Source organism: Clinocottus analis, unplaced genomic scaffold, assembly GCF_023055335.1.
Source record: "Clinocottus analis isolate CAN_PGR_092001 unplaced genomic scaffold, fCliAna1.0.p SCAF_39, whole genome shotgun sequence".
NCBI classification, from domain to species: domain Eukaryota; kingdom Metazoa; phylum Chordata; class Actinopteri; order Perciformes; family Cottidae; genus Clinocottus; species Clinocottus analis.
The window spans coordinates 735485-747391 of NW_027176142.1; the positions used below are offsets into that span (position 1 = coordinate 735485).

At 40.4% G+C, this 11907-nt stretch overlaps 1 protein-coding gene across 2 annotated transcripts; it reads right to left on the reverse strand.

The window, feature by feature from the left end:
* Positions 1-290: 290 nt before the first annotated feature.
* Positions 291-11107, reverse strand: LOC137799865 (tripartite motif-containing protein 54-like). 2 transcript variants are annotated; one of them, XM_068596723.1, is made up of 12 exons: positions 10251-11107; positions 8804-9010; positions 7197-7378; positions 6892-7063; positions 4424-4519; positions 4127-4204; positions 3589-3744; positions 3081-3103; positions 2822-2946; positions 2255-2658; positions 1987-2088; positions 291-1438 (listed from the first exon to the last, which is right to left on the reverse strand). In XM_068596723.1, exons 1-11 carry the CDS (start codon positions 10260-10262, stop codon positions 2002-2004), a joined length of 1542 nt encoding a protein of 513 aa, XP_068452824.1. In that variant the 5' UTR covers positions 10263-11107; the 3' UTR covers positions 291-1438; positions 1987-2001. The 2 variants fall into 2 exon arrangements, with proteins under 2 accessions (XP_068452824.1, XP_068452823.1); XM_068596722.1 differs by having other exon boundaries at positions 291-1479; positions 10251-11048.
* Between the last annotated feature and the right edge of the window lie 800 nt (positions 11108-11907).

The following is an 11907-nucleotide window of genomic DNA, read 5'->3' on the forward strand; positions in this document are numbered from 1 at the left end:
CTTCAAGTGTTCATTGACCCGAATGTTCAGATGTCTCAAGTAAACGTGCTCTTCTTTTCGTGCTTTTATTTTATAGGTGTGTCATCCAAACCGGAAGTTTCCAACCACTTACATTACAGGTATTGAATTTCTGAGCATTTCTTTTCCGGTGTAGTCAAACTACGTCACGTAAATATTTTGGTTTGTGTCCCAAACCAAATGATTTGACAAAAGCTTTATAGTAACTATTTATTGTGTATTTATGCAAAGCATACTCTATACATAAACAACACACAACACTTCAAGTTCGCAAAAGTGAGTGATTTATTTCATCTAAGCAGGTATCAAACAAACCAAACTCTCATCTGAACCCCTCTGCCCTGCATCACACCAGCTGACACACACCAAACACTCAAAAGGAAAGTGCTCAGACACACTCACAAATACACACACAACGTTACTGTCGCTACATTAAAAAAAATCATACACACTTTCTCTACCAATCCACACTGAATCACATTAAACATCCTTATTCCAAATATTACCGAAGTAAAAGTACAGAAGTATTATTAGAAAAACATACTTCAAGTATCAAAAGTAAAAGTACTCATTCTGCAGAATGGCTCCTTTCACAGTGTTGTATAATAGATTATTCTATTTTTTTTTTTATCACTTATTAATACACGTAAGATCATTTTATGGTTTAGATCTTACACAGGGAGATACTTTGACATACTGTGTATACTATTAGTAGTACAGTACTACACCATTTGAAATGTTGAAACTAGGTACCAAAACCGTCAGATAAATGTAGTGGAATAAAAAGTACAACATTTACTTCTGTGATGTAGTAGTGTAGAAGTAGAACGTATTATAAAATAGTAGTAGCTAAGTCAAGTACAAGTAAGTCAACATTGTACTTAAGTACTTAAGTTAATCTACCAGGGAAGCTACTTCAATACTGACTAGTACCTCACATACTACTCCTTCTACTCCGCAGCATGACTACTTGCTAATGTACAAGAAACAACAAACTTTGACAGTTGTGAAGACTTTTAGTGTGAAGGGCAACAGCGTTTTCTTCTCAATACATTTTCAAAATAAAAGCCCAACAGAGTCAGTTTTTTCCCTTTAAGAACACAGATCTATTAAAACAGAGAATGATGATACAACTAGTGTAACTTTAGAGTACAAATAGAACTACAAGCGTGTTTGAAGTCGCAGGGCAGCGCTGATGAACGTGACTCTGGAGAGCAGCTTTCTTCCTTTCTCTCCTCAGAGAAACATCCTCCCAGAAACGCTTCTCTCTGTCCTCTACTTCCTCTTCAGCCAGGTGAGGCAGGACCTGGGTCGACGAGGAGCTTCGCTGAGTTTAAAAGACGAGGAAGGCGAGGATGGAGGATGGAGGAGGATGGAGGAGGATGGAGGAGGATGGAGGACTCCTGGTCTGCGTCTCCATCTGGAGCAAAGAGGAGCAGCAGACGACGTGATGAGGAGACTCTGAATCACATAGAAACAACACATTGTTCATTATCACCAGTGGAGGAACTATCCGTTCCTTTACTTCAGTAAATGTACTAATACTACACTGTGAAAATACTCCAATACTCCAAGTAAAAGTATAGTAGTATAAGTATAATTGGGAAGTGTGTACAAGTCAGAAACAATGTCCTTATAGCAAAATGCTTCAGATATATTTTAATAAAGTGATGCCAGTGCTGCCGGAGCATAAAACAACAAAAAATATTATAAAGAAAATACAATATAGTTGTTATAGTTTAAAGTGAGATCGTCAATATATCATTATCATTTTCATATTTGATTTAAAATAGAGAAAAAACTCTTTATTGACTTAATATAACGACATATGTTTACCACAAGAGGCCAGCAGAGGTAAGAGTAAACACATAGACTATATATATATATATATATATATATATATATATATATATATATATATATATATATATATATATATATATATATATATATATATATATTAGTTACCTGTGTCTCCTGCTGTTATGTGTGAATGAAGCAGCCGATGGAGGACCAAACCTTCTGCAGGAGGACCAGGAAAGCCAACAGGTAGAAGAGTAGAAGAACAGCCTGGAGGAAGATGGAGGGATGAGAGAGAGAGAGAGAGAGAGAGAGAGAGAGAGAGAGAGAGAGAGAGAGAGAGGGGTGGATGAAGATGGAGGTAAATGATGGAATACAGGGTTCTGGTTCTGGGTTCTTCTGGACTAGACTCCAGAAGAAGAGGTGATGGACGTACCTGCTGCGTGCTCATGCCCTCCTCTTCACCAGCTGCACATCCCTCTGCCTCCTTTTCATCCTCTCTTTTGTTCTTCACATCGGGTTCTTCGTCACTTGAGTCCGGGTCCTCGGCCTCCGGCTGCAGAACCGCCGCCGCTGCCGGTTCCTCTGAGTCCCCGACCGGACCTGCAGCTGCTGCTGGCGCTGCTGGTTTCACTGGTGGGGACGTCAGGGGGATCATCTCTTCCACTGGTTCTACGACAGAGGCTGGGTTCTGCGGGGAGGGTTCTGGATGCTGTTTAGGTTCTATCATCTGCACAGCGGGCTCTTTGGGTTCTTTAGGTTCTACCATCTGCACAGACGGCTCTTTGGGTTCTTTAGGTTCCTTTCCCACCTCCGGTTCTTCAGGATCATTCTGCAAAACTGCAGAGAGAAAACAATACAGTAGTGACTGAATGTGTTCACGCATCATACGTTACATTTAAAAGTGTTATGGAATTAAAAGTGCATCAGTTAAATGTTGTATAAATATACAAAATAAAAGGCCTAAAGAGCTTCAAAGTGGTTTCCCAGACATCCTTCAGACCTTTGAGGAAGTCGATGCTCTTCAGAGCCGTCTCTTGTCTGCTGAAGTTAAATATGAAGCGGCTCAAACTCTCACAAACTGGTTTCAGCGTCTCGGCCGGACAGCAGCCGGACGCCGTCCTCACTCTGAGGACGAGGAGAAGGTCCAGAAGAACAGGAACAGAACACATCAACCAAGTGATTCACTTTAGGAAAGAAAGCTGGATCAAAATGACATCATCCAGCAGGAAACACACAACAGATTGTGTTGTAATACTCACTTTGTGATCAGCTCTCTTGAATTCTGACGGGAGGAAGAGAGCAAAACGACACAGATGATTATTTTAGAGATTCTGGACTCAAACAACCATCATTATCCATGAGTTATACTTGTTTACATCATGTTTCATTCAGCAGAAGATGCACAAACAAACTCAGCAAATACGAGAAAAAGAGAAATGACAAACAACAACACAAAGTCCAAACATGAAGTTACTTGTAAATATTATTGTAGTAAAGATACTTTTACCTCAGTAACAGTGATAGCTACTAGACCAAACAAGCAAACAAACAAACAAACAAACAAACAAACAAACAACGGGAGACCATTCAAACTGCACGTTTTTACAGATAACAGGAGAGTAAATGATGGTTAACTTTACAGAAGCTCCTACATTGAAGTGTATTTCATGACAAAATAATGTTTGCAATAGAGGTTTGTAACGTCTCACACACACACACACACACGCACACGCACACGCACACGCACACACACACACACACACACACCTGGATAAACGCGGCCATGTCCTCCTCCTGCAGGCTGCTCGCTGCTCTCTCCATCAGCTTGCTGTTGGCGTCCATGCTGTCTCCATAGCGACGCAGCAGCGACTGGGCGTGGCCGACCTTCTCTTCCTGCTCGCAGCTGATTCGCTGCATCATCACCTGAAGTAGAAGTATTGTGTAAGAAAATATATTCAATTAAATGACTTTAAATGGTCATAATTCATAGACGTCACAGCTCACGAGCAACATGAATAAAAAACACAATTTATCTTCTTCAAGTGTTTTTATTTCTGTAGAATATTATAATATTCAGGTTTTACCACTAATGAATTTATGTAAAAGCATTTTAATGTTGTTTGCCGAGTCAATTTAACTATATTATATTATATATTAGCAGGAAAGCAGCTTTACATCATAGTGTCTGTTTTTTATTGAGAAGAGGAAATATGAACCGAAGCAGAAAGACGAAAGGACGACAACATTAGAATAATAATAAACATAATAATGAATGTGTAAAACGTGCTGAGAACAGGACTCTGACCTTTTGTCTCTCCTCCAGGATCAAAAACACTCGGTTGAACTTCTCACACACACTTTGTTTCTGAGTCGAGCAGTTTTCCTGCAGAGGAACGAAATGAAACAAAAGTGTTTGATACGAGAAACTGAACGAATGAAATTAGTACACAAAAACCTGTTGTTAATATACACGCACACACACACACACACACACACACACACACACACACACACACACACAGACACACACACACACACACACACACACACACACACACACACACACACACACACACAGACACACACAGACACACACACACACCTCTATATTCTTGCACGTCTCCTCCAGCTGGTGGATGAATGTCTGGACTTTGTCGTTGAACGCCACCAGAGAACCGATTCCTTCACTGAGCTCGTCCTGAGGACCAAAAGCAAACTAAGTTCTTATCGAGACTCATGATTATTAGTTATTTGCAGCCTTTAGACATCTAATAATAATAACTAATAACTCTCTAATTACTTAGGCCAAATATTTAGATGCAAGTTTTCACTTTAGACATTTTTTGAGAGAGAGGATATTTCTTTGTTGAGAGCCTTTTTTAATTCTGTGAGAAGGTTTTTTTCTGAGCGCGTTTTTTTTTCTTCTTGAGAGCGTTTTTTTTGGAGCGTTTTTTTTTGGGAGCGTTTTTTTTTTAGCGTTTTTTTTTTTCATTTTTTTTTTTTTTCTTGAGAGCGTTTTTTTTTTTAAAAGAGCGTAGTGTTTTTTCCAGCGTTTTTTTTTTCAAGCTTTTCTTTGTTCCAAGCTTTTTTTTTTGAAGTGTTTTTTTTTCTTGAAAGCGTTTTTTTTGGAGCGTTTGTTTTTTTTTTGGAGCTTTTTTTTTGAGTGTTTTTTTCAAGTGTTTTTTTTTTCAAGTGTTTTTTTTTTGGAGTGTTTTTTTTGGAGCGTTTTTTTGAATATTTTTTTTTTTACCTTTTTTTTTCAAGCGTTTTTTTTAGCGTTTTTTCCCGAGCGTTTTTTTTCTTGAGCATTTTTTTTTTTTGGAGCGTTTTTTTTTTCAAGCGTTTTTTTTTTAAGTTGTTTTTTTTAGTGTTTTTTTTTCTTGAGAGCGTTTTTTCTTTGGAGCGTTTTTTTTTCAAGCTTTTTTTTTGGAGCGTTTTTTTCCGAGCGTTTTTTTTTCAAGCTTTTTTTTTGGAGCGTTTTTTTCCGAGCGTTTTTTGCTAGTGTTTTTTTTTCTTGAGAGCGTTTTTTTTTTTGGAGCGTTTTTTTTTTCCAAACTTTTTTTTCTTTTTTCAAGGTTTTTTTTTTTTGAGCGTTTTTTTCCGAGCGTTTTTTTTTCTTGAGAATTTTTTTTTCTTCTGAAAAGCGTTTTTTTTTTTTTTGGAGCGTTTTTTTTTTTTCCGAGCGTTTTATTTTCTTGAGCATTTTTCTTTTCGAGCGTTTTTTTTTCTTGAGCGTTTTTTCTTTGGAGCGTTTTTTTTTTTCAAGCTTTTTTTTTCAAGCGTTTTTTTCCGAGCGTTTTTTGCTAGTGTTTTTTTTTCTTGAGAGCGTTATTTTTTTTGGAGCGTTTTTTTTCTCCAAACTTTTTTTCTTTTTTCAAGGTTTTTTTTTTTTGAGCGTTTTTTTCCGAGCGTTTTTTTTTCTTGAGAATTTTTTTTTCTTCTAAAAAGCGTTTTTTTTTTTTTTTGGAACGTTTTTTTTTTCAAGTGTATTTTTTAGCGTTTTTTCTTTTTAGTGTTTTTTTTTTTTTAACTTTTTTTTTTCAAACATTTTTTTTTTTAAGCTTTTTTTTTTTGGAGCGTTTTTTTCCGAGCGTTTTTTTTTCTTTTGAATTTTTTTTTTTCTGAAAAGTTTTTTTTTTTTTTTTGGAGCGTTTTTTTTTTCCGAGCGTTTTTTTTTCTTGAGCATTTTTTTTTTTCGAAAAAGCGCTTTTTTTTTTCTTGAGCGTTTTCTTTTCTTAAGAGCGTTTTTTTTTTGGGTGCGTTTTTTTTTTTTGGAGCGTTTTTTTTTTCAAGTGTATTTTTTAGCGTTTTTTTTTTTAGTGTTTTTTTTTTTTTAAACTTTTTTTTTTCCAACTTTTTTTTTTTCAAGCTTTTTTTTTTGAGCGTTTTTTTTTCTTTAGAATTTTTTTTTTTCTGAAAATTTTTTTTTTTTTTTGGAGCGTTTTTTTTTTCCGAGCATTTTTTTTTCTTGAGCATTTTTTTTTTCGAGCATTTTTTTTTTGAAGCGTTTTTTTTTTGGAGCATTTTTTTTTTTAAGCGTTTTTTTTTTTTGGAGCGTTTTTTTTTTCTTAAGAGCGTTTTTTTTTGGGTGCGTTTTTTTTTCTTAAAAGCGTTTTTTTTTTCAAGTGTTTTTTTTACAAGCGTTTTTTTTTTTAGCGTTTTTTTTCTAGAGTTTTTTTTTCTTGAGAGCGTTTTTTTTTTGGAGCGTTTTTTTTTTTCAAATTGTTTTTTTTTTTTTCAAGCTTTTTTTTTTTTGAGCGTTTTTTTCCGAGCGTTTTTTTTTTTTCTTGAGAGCGTTTTTTTTTCTTAAAAGCGTTTTTTTTTTTGGAGCGTTTTTTTTCCAAGTGTTTTTTTTTCAAGCGTTTGAGTTTTTTTTTTACGTTTATTTTTCTTGAGAGTGTTTTTTTTCAGAGCGTATTTTTTTTAAGAGCAAACCTTTGAGTTTTGCGGTCAGATAATAAATAAATACTTGCGACTCTCTGCAAGTAGATTGTCATAAAAGGAATAACTGAAGGATAGATGTAGATACAGACACAGCATTTATAAAAACACCTGTAAACTGTTAAATACCTTCTTCTGCTGGTAGATGTCCGTCAGAGGAACCACCTGACAGGACCGATGAGCGCCGAACACTTTACAGAGAGAACATGTGGGAACCTGACAGGTGAGACAGTAAATGTTCACCCTCTCACCCTCATGATCCGAACACGTCACCTGAGCAGGAAGTGGAGGAGGCCTGGGGCTGAAGAAAGAGAGAGAGAGAGAGAGAGAGAGAGAGAGAGAGAGAGAGAGAGAGAGAGAGAGAGAGAGACGTCTTCAAACACCTGTATTTATGTTATGGAGGCATATTCTATATCTTAATTCTCTCTTTTCACCTCGCGGCGTTGCTGTTGTTGCTGACTTCCTGTTTGTAGACGTCGATGATGTTCTCAACCAGCAGGTTTCGCGGCAGGCCGTAGACGCCGTGGCGATCCAGCACGACTTCCTGCCTGCAGGTCGGGCAGCGGAAGCGGCCGCTGTTCACCTGCATGGTGGTGCGAGCCTGGAACAGGGAGGGCTGCAGGGACAGGACGCACGTCAGGACGCACGTCAGGAGGTTGTGTTCATTCACACGGGATGATCTGCAACTCCCCACGACTCGTCAACGGCCGACAGTTGCAGCGTGTTGTCTTACAACGCAGACACACGCCGGCGTTTCAATAATTAGCCGCGGTTTTAGCGTCAGTCTCGCCAAACGTCTCCCTGGTGAAGCCAGAGACGTTTCAGGACGAGTTTGGAAAAAACAAGACGGTCAAATTTGACCAAGAAAGAGCTAAATACAAAAATATGACCACACTACATTCAAAGTTCTAGTCCTGAAATATGATATCAGCTGAAAGAGACACAACACTGACGTATTGTGTGGTTTTAGCTAACATGTTAGCAAACAGACGCTAACTTCAGAAGCAGCTGAGTCACATGTCCTCTCTGTTTCCATCTGATGTTTCTTTGTCTCTTTGGCTTCTAACTATGAACAGAGCTCAAAACGTGAGTCAAAAGTTCAACAGTTCAAGACAGAAACAACACACAAGAGATCGCAGAAGAAAACTGACGCAAAGTGGAAACCAATTAGGGAATTGAGATTTAGGGGAAGAGCGATTGACGGGAAGAGCATGGAGGACAAGGCTGCAGGCAGCATGGAGGACAAGGCCGCAGGCAGCATGGAGGACAAGACCACAGGCAGCATGGAGGACAAGGCTGCAGGCAGCATGGAGGACAAGGCTGCAGGCAGCATGGAGGACAAGGCTGCAGGCAGCATGGAGGACAAGGCCGCAGGCAGCATGGAGGACAAGGCTGCAGGCAGCATGGAGGACAAGGCTGCAGGCAGCATGGAGGACAAGGCTGCAGGCAGCATGGAGGACAAGGCTGCAGGCAGCATGGAGGACAAGGTGAGGGAGAGAGTCGTCTTTTCCATTTCATAGCTCTTGATCATAAACTTCTGAACATTCTTAGTTACCCACTGCTGTTGCAAAATGGATCTTAACAGGTTCACACACACAAACAACACACACACACACACACACACAGACACACACACACACACACACACACGGAACAATAGCAGTAAATATAGCTCACAGCAGGTGATTTTCATGTACATGAGCGAACCAGTTAAACATCCACACATCCAATTTTAGACACTGATAATCCACCGAACAAACACACACACACACACGCACGCACGCACACGCACACACACACACACACACACACACACACACACACACACACACCCCTGAGACCCCTGAAGTATGTGATACAAGATGAGTGTGTGCATACATGTACAGAACTGTGTGACACACAGAGATTGTCTGTGCAGAAACACACAGTACAAACACGCATATATATATATATATATATATATATATATATATATATATATATATATATATATATATATATATATATATATATATATATATCACACACACGTCTCTCAGACCTGGTACAGCTCGTTGGCACACTTCCTGCAGAGGTTGTGCTGGCATGGCAGGATGACCACGGGTTTGTTGAAGAGCTGCAGACAGATGGGGCAGATCAGCTGTTTCTCCAGCGTCTCCAGCGCCGCCTCGCCCGCCGCCCCGCCGGCCTGCAGGCGGCTCAGCTCCGCCGGCAGAGACGTGGCGTCTCCGGCAAACTTCACCTCCTCCTGTCGGCAGCAGAGTCATTGAATGAACTTCTGTGAGCCGGCAGGTCTGATTGTTTGAGAACTGGTGACTCTGCACATTTGAGACCAAATATTACAACTATGTTTAAATACTTCAGTCAGTGTTGAATATAAAAAACCCCTCATGTCAGTTGTGTTTTGCTTTTCTCTCAGGCAGACATTAGTTTTAGTTCATTTCAGTGAAAACCACTTTGCCACTTGAAATGAGAGTTAACAAATCCACATTATTGTTTTCACGTTTGCCTGTCGGTTCCATATTTTGCGAAACAGTTTGATGCTGACGTCTTTATGACTGAAGTAACGAGCGTCACAGCAGCTCCTTCACCACAAACTCAGCTCAGACTCAGCGGACCGACGAGACTCAGAGCCGCTTCGCCTCGTCCAGCAGACGGTGGAGAGCTCTGCTCCCGGCAGCGGCGGCAAATCCTCCGGCCGGGAGCAGAGCTTCACCTTGCTGCTGCACAGAGCTGCACCGAGCTGCACCTTGATGCTGCACAGAGCTGCACAGAGCGTCACAGAGCTGCACAGAGCTGCACCTTGATGCTGCACAGAGCTGCACAGAGCGTCACAGAGCTGCACAGAGCTGCACCTTGATGCTGCACAGAGCTGCACAGAGCTGCACCGCGGGGAGCCGACAGCAGCACCATGCAGCCGGAGCGTCAACAACCCAACCTGCACTGCTGGAGCCGCCGGAGACTCTGCTGCTGAAAGACGTTTTCTAAAGAGACTTTGATGCTCAAAACCACGATTACTTTTGTCCTGACGGACAGAATCGACACAGAAATGAATCTTCTGCAGTAACTTTCCAGTGAGCTGAACCAGGACGCACAGCATCAGACGTCTGGGACGCAGAGATCACGAAGACGACTGAAGCTGTGCTTTTCCTACGGATATGTCAAAAAGGTCATTAGTGTCTTAAACTAACAACGAGCATTTAAAATAAAGTTTTTGCTGCATTGATTTGAACAGAAATGGCTCATAAACTGCAAATTCAAATCCAAAAATCAAACTTCCAAGTGCTCAAACTGTATTATCAGAACGCCGGCAGCATGTTAACAAAAAGAGGCCTCAATGTTGACTGATTTTTAAAATATGGTGTTAAAGAGTGAAAACTAATGTCTGCCTGTAAAAGAAAGTAGAAATCAATCTGAAATGTTTTCGCTGAAGCCTTCCTGAAAACATAATTATCACTGTGTAACAGTCACAACAGGAGCTGACTCACCTTCCTCTCCATCTGGTCGCTGCGTTCCAGCCGTCGGTTCGTTGGTTCGTTGGTTTGTTGGTTTCTTCTCGTCTCAGGACTCGATCACTTCATCGTTTTGTCGAGATGATTTTAAGTCTCAATGGAATCCAGTTCTCTCTCAGTGTTCAAGTTGAGATCCTGCAACGGAGCAAAGTCCTGAAGGAAGACTGAACGTTAGCTTCTGGTGAGTCTGCTCCACTTTCAGTACAAATACAAACAATCATTTCCTGTAGTTTCTTGTAGTTTCTTGCAGAGAGCTCAGGATACGACAGCTGAGTTCCCAGGACGTCGTTCCCTTTGAAACTGGGTTGTTGGGTTTACATGAAGCTTCTGTCTCAGAGTCTGGAAATAACCAACTCACTCACTCACTCACTCACTCACTCACTCACTGGGTTTGAGTTCAGCTGCTTTCGTTCCCTTAGAGACACTTTTCATGTCCAGCTATGAGCTGAGAAAACACACAAACGCAAAGCCGAGGTCAAGAGACGCCAAATCAAAGTCGACCTGCTGGAGAACAATCTGAACCTGATCCAGGAGAGAAACCAGGAAGCAGTTTGTGATCTCTCCTGGACAGGAAGTCTCTTCAGCTCCTCTTCCTCTTCCTCACACTCGTTCTCTCACTTCCTCTCGTTCACACTCACCAACGCTGTGATTGTTGGTTCACAGCTTCTTCACCATCCAAAGCAACGTGAGAGAGAGAGTGTGTGTGTGTGTGTGTGTGTGAGGACTGATTTCAGTTGGACGGCGTCAGGTTTCAGCACAGTGCGTCTGACACACACACACACACACACACACACACCATATGAGGCGCTGGCTGGTATGTGGACGCATTAAGACCTCGCCAGGCTGTGCTCTTTCTACCGTTACACACTCGCTGTCCTTAAAGCTGCTAATGTAGACATTTAAAATACATATCTGGAGACATGTGAGGCCTCTGCAGACGAGTCAGTCGACCTCTACGCAACATTTCAATGCACAGTACATTAAAATACTACATAGTTATTGAGCTTGTGCGAAGTGTTTTAACTCCAATATTCAGCATTTATAAACGCAATATTATCATTTAATACATGGCTTATAATATACTTTATTGTCGCTGTCCGCAGACATGTATCTCAATAATGCATGTACACACACACACACACACACACACCAGTGTGTTTACAGGACCCGACACACAACTCATCTGACTCAGCAACTCGACTACAAGTTCGTAAACAGACAAAGAAACGTTGGTTTGGAGGTCGAGACGTCTGTGAGCTCGTCGTTTCATTTTTAAATCAAAGACACGGCGAGAAACGAGTCTGAAGCAACAGAAACATTTATTGTACAACAGTGCATCGTTTACTTCCTGTACCACACGTCTGCCTGACAGACACACACATCATCTCTAACACAGCGTCTCTATGTGTGTGACACACAACCGTCATCTTCATTTCAAAATAGTTCACATCTACACTTCTATACATCCCCTCAACACAAAAGCTAATTGTTAATAGATTAATAAAGACATAAGAAAAATAAAATAAATAAAATAATGCTTCGTCGTCATCTGGTCGCTGTGTTCACTAAGGTTTATTTTGTGGTGTTGTAGATGTAACGATGGAAGATCTTTATGGATTTCAGGCGTCACTTT

Bases quoted from the DNA above. Each gene is read 5' to 3' on its own strand.
- LOC137799865 (XM_068596723.1), bottom strand. The intron at 2,659-2,821 runs GTCTGAAGGATG...TTCTCTCTGCAG, and splicing joins GAGCATCGACTTCCTCAAAG to TTTTGCAGAATGATCCTGAA. The intron at 2,089-2,254 runs GTACGTCCATCA...ATCTTCCTCCAG, and splicing joins AGGGCATGAGCACGCAGCAG to GCTGTTCTTCTACTCTTCTA.